The sequence below is a fragment of the Pseudoliparis swirei genome, chromosome 20 (assembly GCF_029220125.1).
Source record: "Pseudoliparis swirei isolate HS2019 ecotype Mariana Trench chromosome 20, NWPU_hadal_v1, whole genome shotgun sequence".
In the NCBI taxonomy this organism is placed as follows: Eukaryota; Metazoa; Chordata; class Actinopteri; order Perciformes; family Liparidae; genus Pseudoliparis; species Pseudoliparis swirei.
The window spans coordinates 608,227-616,370 of record NC_079407.1 but is presented as its reverse complement, the minus strand read 5'-3'; the positions used below and the strand labels follow the sequence as shown (position 1 = coordinate 616,370).

The 8,144-nt window shown below is 50.3% G+C and overlaps 2 protein-coding genes across 3 annotated transcripts in view; one reads left to right on the top strand and one right to left on the bottom strand.

The window, feature by feature from the left end:
* The first annotated feature begins 2,949 nt into the window (after positions 1 to 2,949).
* Positions 2,950 to 4,116, top strand: LOC130211064 (olfactory receptor 52L1-like). The gene has a single exon (XM_056441664.1). It carries the CDS (start codon positions 2,950 to 2,952, stop codon positions 3,892 to 3,894), a length of 945 nt encoding a protein of 314 aa, XP_056297639.1. The 3' UTR covers positions 3,895 to 4,116.
* A 3,529-nt stretch (positions 4,117 to 7,645) lies between these two features.
* arrb1 (arrestin, beta 1) overlaps positions 7,646 to 8,144 on the bottom strand; it is a 15,227-nt gene continuing 14,728 nt past the window's right edge. For both annotated transcript variants that reach the window (XM_056441663.1, XM_056441662.1), the window contains one exon: positions 7,646 to 7,838. In XM_056441663.1, the coding sequence (XP_056297638.1) occupies positions 7,724 to 7,838 (115 nt within the window). In that variant the 3' untranslated portion in view covers positions 7,646 to 7,723. The remainder of the gene's footprint in view (positions 7,839 to 8,144) is intronic.

Here is an 8,144-nt window from a genome sequence, read left to right as displayed (position 1 = left end):
CCAGTCAGTACAGTCCAAGCACGCCCGTAGATCCTCCAGAGCCTCACTGGTCCACTTCTTGAACTTCCTCACCACAGGTATTTTTCTAATTCTTAGAAGTTTTTCCTAATCTGATTAGAGGTCAAAGGTCAGAGATGTCTATCTGTACATATTGTAAAGCTTTTCTCTTGATTTATTCCCTCAGTAAACATTGTAAACATGAGTTTATATTGTAGTGTATTTTGCATTACAGCTCTTAAAGATAAAGCCATAGATATAGATCTGGGCTCAGAGGCCCACAAGGTGTTCATGGTAGAGAATACCCTTGTTTAGAGTTGGACCAGATGGTTTGCATTAGGAGGCTCGCAAGGTTTCTGTGGTGAGGGACCATTGTGTAGAATGAGTTCATGTGGGGTGGGGGCAATGAGCCCGCTTGACCCCCTTCCCAACAGATGTGGTCGTCCTTTAGAGTCTAACGTAAACGCCCCTTTGTCTTTATCTATATAACCTGTGGCAGGGGGCCATATCATCGGACTTTCTCAATGCGATTCCTTAAAGTCTCCAGTCGTTCTAGGCGTCTGTCTTTGACCTGTATCTTGGAGAATAAACTTTGTATTCTTATCAAGTGCTGAGTCGCGCGAACTTTCTTCTCCATCATCATCTCATCACTATTTGCTGATCAACAAAGAAGATACGACAATATCTCAATTCAATTTAGTGTCAAACAGACCATAAAGCAGTGGATGCTTTAGGGGCGGGGCTACCAGGTGATTGACAGGTCTCTTTGCACTTCTCCTCAGTCACATATAGTCACTTCCTGTTCATCTAAACACTGATGGGGTCATTCTTTAGACGTTACACTGTACAAGTCATAAACTCAGGATAGAAAACGTTTGAGACCAGACTTCTTTCTCTCACTTTCCTCTCAGGGTTTCAGTAAATAAGTACATTTTCTTCCAGAAAACAACAAAAGACTCAAATGATTTGTTTCTGTTTTAGCGAAAACACAGTTTCTGCCGCCTGGGATGTTCATTCATTAAAGTGGTAAATGTCATTACGGCTGCAGCTCCCAGCAGTCGGGTGAAGATAATGAATCTGGGCGTCTCAGAGGAAATCGGACTCTCATGTTGTGACCTCAGGGCCAATCGGCTTGGAGCAACGACGACAACAAAGTGCCAACAGAGAAGTCTGAAGAGACAAACGGCTAATTAGATTTCATAGTTTGAACTCAGCGGGAACAATGAGTTACTGTCTGCTTATTGCGCCACAGGACCGACTCCATGACGTGAGACTGGAGAACGAACGAAGGACTTCAGGCGGACGCTTCACGATTGGTGACGAGTCCATTTTGACTCGTTTGGGACTAAAGAGTCAAAGCGTAGGACTTAACTGGGAAATAAAGATGGACTTTGGACTTGGAACTTAACCCAGAACTTGATTGTCTTGGCTCAAGACTTACCTCTGGTCTCAGGACTTCACTCCGGACTTGACTCTGGTTTTAGGACTTGACCCTGGAGTTGACTCTGGATTATGAAAAACATAAAAAAACAAGTAAAACATAAAAAACATAAATCATATGAAACATTAATTCTATAAAACATGCGGCTGTGAGCATATTGAAGCGTATTCATATGAATAAAGGAAACATGTCAAATATATAAATCATAAACATATAAAACATATAAACATGTCAAACATATAAATCATAAACATATAAAACATATAAACATGTCAAACATATCAGGAAACATGAAGCGCTAGTTGATTAAACTCTGGTGAACCTCCTCTAATTGGCTCAGGGATGTTTTAATTGGTTCAACCTGGTTCAGCCAATCAGAGTGCTGCTGCGTTTGGGATCAGTCTCCCTGTGGGATGTTTGGACTTTGGGTACAAGAGGAAGACCGGACCACGTTCCTCCTGCCAACCTTCTGAGGAGCAGAGAGAACCTTCTGAAGAGCAGAGAGAACCTTCTGAAGAGCAGAGAGAACCTTCTGAGGAGCAGGGAGAACCTTCTGAAGAGCAGAGAGAACCTTCTGAGGAGCAGGGAGAACCTTCTGAGGAGCAGAGAGAACCTTCTGAGGAGCAGGGCTTCAAGACGACCTCATTAACAACCTTCAAAGGTAATTTTATCATTATTTACCACGGAGAGGAACTTTATACTTCTATTGCACAACGTTCCTCAAATTAAGAGAATGTTGTTGTACTTTGTCGTTGTTCGCTCTTCAGCTTCTGTTCAATAAATGTAAAAGATGTTTCACAATAAAAGTCCTCCCTAAGGAAGGCGTACCTGCATCCGTGTCACCGTATTGAAATCGTCTGTGAGGTTGGAGTGGTGCCCTTCACAATAAAACATCTTTGACGGTCTGCGCTCACAGCGAGAAGGGGCGGAGCTTCAGAGACCAGGTGTCAGTACCGCTGTGTCCCTCCTGGTGACCTCTGGATCATCTAACCCTCGGAGTGGATCCTCATGACGGCTCCATGTCCTTTCATATCCGGCTGGATTAACACAAATATTACTGACATTTAAGTGTTGAACAAGTTGGTCACAAGTGAACCGACAGATGTTACCATTCTAGATCAAGAGACCAGTCTGGTGTTCATGGCATATTGTAGAGATGGTCTTGTATCATGATAGTTATGGCAGGTATAGAAGTTAGAATGTGACGAGCAGGTCGAGGCAGAACCGACGCCAGGGCCTGGCAGAGTCCCCGAAGGCCCGTTCAGGCCAAAGGAAGTCGCTTCACGACGAACATATGAGATCTAATGACTGCATGTTGTCATGACGGCCTGATCACGAGTCACAGCGGAGGCCCTTTGTTCTCACTGTTTGTTATTATTGAGATTTGTGGTCAGAACTATAAAATGATCGCAGTTGTATTTCTAAAAGCTTTGAGGCTTCAAACAGCGAGTCACGTGACCTGCGGTCACGGCCAGTCTCTGAGTGGCCGTCCCGTGTCTCCTCAGGGCGCCATGTTGGCCGCGCCCCCGGGGAACTCCTCCCACAGCAGCTTTGTGTTCCGCGGGTTCCCGGCGCTGCGGCAGCACCGCTGGCTGCTGGCGCTGCCGCTCAGCGCCGCCTACCTGGCGGTGGTGCTGGGCAACGGCGCGCTGCTGCTCCTGATCCGGCGCTGCTCGGCGCTGCACGGGCCCATGTACCTGCTGCTGGCGGCGCTGTGCGTGGTGGACGTGCTGTCGGCCAGCGCCGTGGCGCCCGGCCTGCTGCTCGGCCTCGTCTTCGGCCGCGACCGCATCTCTCTGGCCGGCTGCCTGACCCAGATGTTCTTCACCCACTTCCTGTCGTCTCTGGAGTCCACGCTGCTGCTGGCCATGGCGCTGGACCGCTACGCCGCCATCTGCCTCCCGCTGCGCTACTCCGAGCTGGTGGGCGCGTCCGCCGCCGCCAAGCTGCTGCTCTTCGCTCTGCTGCGCAGCGGCGGCGTCATGGCGACGCTGGTCGCCTTGGCGGCTTCTCTAAGCTTCTGCGGCTCCAACGCCATCCGCCACTGCTACTGCGACCACATGGCGCTGGTCAGCCTGGCGTGCGGCGACACGGCGGCGAGCGGCGCGGCGGGCCTCGCCGTGATCGTCTGCTTCGTGGGCGTGGACATCCCGCTCATCTTCCTGTCCTACGTCAAGATCCTGAGCGCCGTCTGCAGGGCGGCGGGCGGCGGCGAGGAGCGCAGGAAGGCCTTCCACACCTGCGGAACTCACCTGATGGTCATGATGTGCTTCTACCTGGTGGGCAGCGTCAGCTTCCTGTCCCGCAACCTCAGCATCCCCATCCCCACGGACGCCAACAGCGCCTTGGGGCTGCTGTACATCCTGCTGCCCGCCGCCGCCAACCCCGTCGTCTACGGCGCCCGGACCAAGGAGATACGCAGCGCCGCGCTGAGGGTCCTGAGGCCCCGGAAGTGACCGCGCTGAGGGTTCTCCAGCTGGAGGAACACTAACGGGACTGAGGGTTCTCCAGCTGGAGGAACACTAACGGGACTGAGGGTTCTCCAGCTGGAGGAACACTAACGGGACTGAGGGTTCTCCAGCTGGAGGAACACTAACGGGACTGAGGGTTCTCCAGCTGGAGGAACACTAACGGGACTGAGGGTTCTCCAGCTGGAGGAACACTAACGGGACTGAGGGTTCTCCAGCTGGAGGAACACTAACGGGACTGAGGGTTCTCCAGCTGGAGGAACACTAACGGGACTGAGGGTTCTCAGCTGGAGGAACACTAACGGGACTGAGGGTTCTCCAGCTGGAGGAACACTAACGGGACTGAGGGTTCTCCAGCTGGAGGAACACTAACGGGACTGAGGGTTCTCCAGCTGGAGGAACACTAACGGGACTGAGGGTTCTCCAGACTTTTTTTCTGTCTTCAGGTCTCAACTGCTATAAACTTTACAATGAAGGATGAAGGATGAAAGATGAATGATGGAGGATGAAAGATGAATGATGGAGGATGAAGGATGGAGGATGAAAGATGAATGGAGGATGAAGGATGGAGGATGAAAGATGGCGGATGGAGGATGAAAGATGAATGATGGAGGATGAAGGATGGATGAAGAAAGATGAAAGATGGAGGATGAAAGATAAATGATGTAGGATGAAGGATGGAGGATGAAGGATGGAGGATGGAGGATGAATGATGGAGGATGAAAGATGAAGGATGGAGGATGAAAGATGAATGATGGAGGATGAAGGATGGATGAAGGATGGAGGATGAAGGATGAAAGATGAATGATGGAGGATGAAGGATGGAGGATGGAGGATGAATGATGGAGGATGAAGGATGGAGGATGAATGATGGAGGATGAAGGATGAAGGATGGAGGATGAAAGATGAATGATGGAGGATGAAGGATGGAGGATGGAGGATGAAAGATGAATGATGGAGGATGAAGGATGGAGGATGGAGGACGAAAGATGAATGATGGAGGATGAAAGATGAAGGATGGAGGATGAAAGATGAATGATGGAGGATGAAAGATGAAGGATGGAGGATGAAAGATGAATGATGGAGGATGAAGGATGGAGGATGGAGGATGAAAGATGGAGGATGAAGGATGAAGAGTTTTGCTACAACAAACAGTTCAAGTATTAGCAGGTATATATGAATATGAATATATTTATCAATATTTATGCAGAATTTACATTAATATATCAATATGTTTAATTTTTAAACTTATATATATGTTTTTCTAAATTAATAATTATTTATGTATATAAATAATAGATAAATATATATATATATTTGTATACAGTAAATACATATTTATACTTGTATGTATGTAAATATTTATAAACATATTAATATTGATATTATGTTGTTCTATTAATATGTATAATAATATGACTATATATATATATATTCTGATAAGCGTCATCAGTCGACTTCCCGGCACGTGAAGCCTGACGTCATGACAGCTGAGCCCAGAGCCATCGTCACAGAACATCAACGTTTAATAAGAACGACGAGCTGCAAACAAAGAGAACTGTAAACCTCAAGGATGACCACCAGAGGGCGCTGCGGGCTGCTCACTGTCACAGGCGTTCCACTCAGACACAGATTCGATCAAGATATCGATCTGAGTTCAATCAGATAAAATAATATTCATGTCTCATAGAACTCTTTGTCTTGTTTACACCAGAAACACATAATGTAAAGATAAATAACAAATAAGACACACACACACAGACTCTCACACACACATACACACACATTCAAACAGGAAGTGGGGTCACTTGTGTTTCAAACAGGAAGTGGGTCACTTGTGTTCAAACAGGAAGTGGGTCACTTGTGTTTCAAACAGGAAGTGGGTCACTTGTGTTCAAACAGGAAACAGGAAGTGGGTCAATTGTGTTCAAACAGGAAGTGGGTCACTTGTGTTCAAACAGGAAGTGGGTCACTTGTGTTCAAACAGGAAGTGGGTCACTTGTGTTTCAAACAGGAAGTGGGTCACTTGTGTTCAAACAGGAAGTGGGTCAATTGTGTTCAAACAGGAAGTGGGTCACTTGTGTTCAAACAGGAAGTGGGTCACTTGTGTTCAAACAGGAAGTGGGTCACTTGTGTTCAAACAGGAAGTGGGTCACTTGTGTTTCAAACAGGAAGTGGGTCACTTGTGTTCAAACAGGAAGTGGGTCAATTGTGTTCAAACAGGAAGTGGGTCACTTGTGTTCAAACAGGAAGTGGGTCACTTGTGTTCAAACAGGAAGTGGGTCACTAGTGTTCAAACAGGAAGTGGGTCACTTGTGTTCAAACAGGAAGTGGGTCACTTGTGTTCAAACAGGAAGTGGGTCACTTGTGTTCAAACAGGAAGTGGGTCACTTGTGTTTCAAACAGGAAGTGGGTCACTTGTGTTCAAACAGGAAGTGGGTCAATTGTGTTCAAACAGGAAGTGGGTCACTTGTGTTCAAACAGGAAGTGGGTCACTTGTGTTCAAACAGGAAGTGGGTCACTTGTGTTCAAACAGGAAGTGGGTCACTTGTGTTCAAACAGGAAGTGGGTCACTTGTGTTCAAACAGGAAGTGGGTCAATTGTGTTCAAACAGGAAGTGGGTCACTTGTGTTCAAACAGGAAGTGGGTCACTTGTGTTCAAACAGGAAGTGGGTCACTAGTGTTCAAACAGGAAGTGGGTCACTTGTGTTCAAACAGGAAGTGGGTCACTTGTGTTCAAACAGGAAGTGGGTCACTTGTGTTCAAACAGGAAGTGGGTCACTTGTGTTCAAACAGGAAGTGGTCCTTGATGACAGCGTGTTGAGCTCTTGAGGTGCCGTCACCATGACGATGGAGGAGCACATGAGTGCTGTGAAGGTTCTCCGGTGTCATGTCGGGTTCTCCTCGCGGCGCCCGGGTCCTCCTGAAGGTGGCGCTCCCCGACCGTCTGAGGCGCCGCGGCTCGCTAATGGAAACACGGAAACCAAGTGACGCTAGAGGCGGCCGGCCGGAGACCCGGCGCCGCTCGCCACGGCCGCCGGGTCTCCGCCCGGCCGGTCCAGAGGGGGGGACGACCCGCCGGTCCAGAGGGGGGGGACGACCCGCCGGTCCAGAGGGGGGACCCGCCGGTCCAGAGGGGGGACCCGCCGGTCCAGAGGGGGGACGACCCGCCGGTCCAGAGGGGGGACCCGCCGGTCCAGAGGGGGGACCCGCCGGTCCAGAGGGGGGACGACCCGCCGGTCCAGAGGGGGACGACCCGCCGGTCCAGAGGGGGGACCCGCGTCCAGAGGGGCGACCCGCGGTCAGAGGGCGACACGCCGGTCCAGAGGGGGGACCCGCCGGTCCAGAGGGGGGACCCGCCGGTCCAGAGGGGGGACCCGCCGGTCCAGAGGGGGGACGACCCGCCGGTCCAGAGGGGGGACGACCCGCCGGTCCAGAGAGACGACCGCGGTCAGAGGGGACCCGCCCGGTCAGAGGGGACGACCCGCCGGTCCAGAGGGGGGACCCGCCGGTCCAGAGGGACCCGCCCGGTCAGAGGGGACGACCCGCCCGGTCAGAGGGGACCCGCGGTCAGAGGGGACCCGCCGGTCAGAGGGACGACCCGCCCGGTCCAGAGGGGACCGCCCGGTCAGAGAGACGACCCGCGGTCAGAGGGACGACCCGCGGTCAGAGGGGACGACCCGCGGTCAGAGGGGACCCGCGGTCCAGAGGGACCGCGGTCCAGAGGACCCGTCGGCGCTCGAGCTTTTTACACCTCCGGCAGGACGCAGGGAGGACGGACACGACGAGGAACACGGCGGCGCCTCGTCTTCAGCCTTTAGCGGTCGTCCAGTTTGGGCGAGTCCATCGGCTCCTCGTCTTCGTCCTTGTCGTCCTTCGCTCCGCCAATCAGCCGCTGGCGGGCGAAGTCTTCAAAGATTATGTCATCGTCGCTGAGGGAGGAGGGGGGAGGGGAGGTTAATTCATAACAATAGAAAGAACAGATAAAGAGTCCAGTGAGTAAAGTCAGGAGGACATGTTGAATATATAATATATAAATATATAATATTATATATAATATATAGTATATATACTATATATAATATTATATATAATATATGTATTATATTATAACTAATACTCTGATATTTCAACATCAAAAATAAAATAAAACGTCAGAATGGACCAATGAGAAAGAAATCCAGCCACCAGGAGAGATCCACTGGAGCCAGGCCTGAATCTCACAGGATAGATCCATC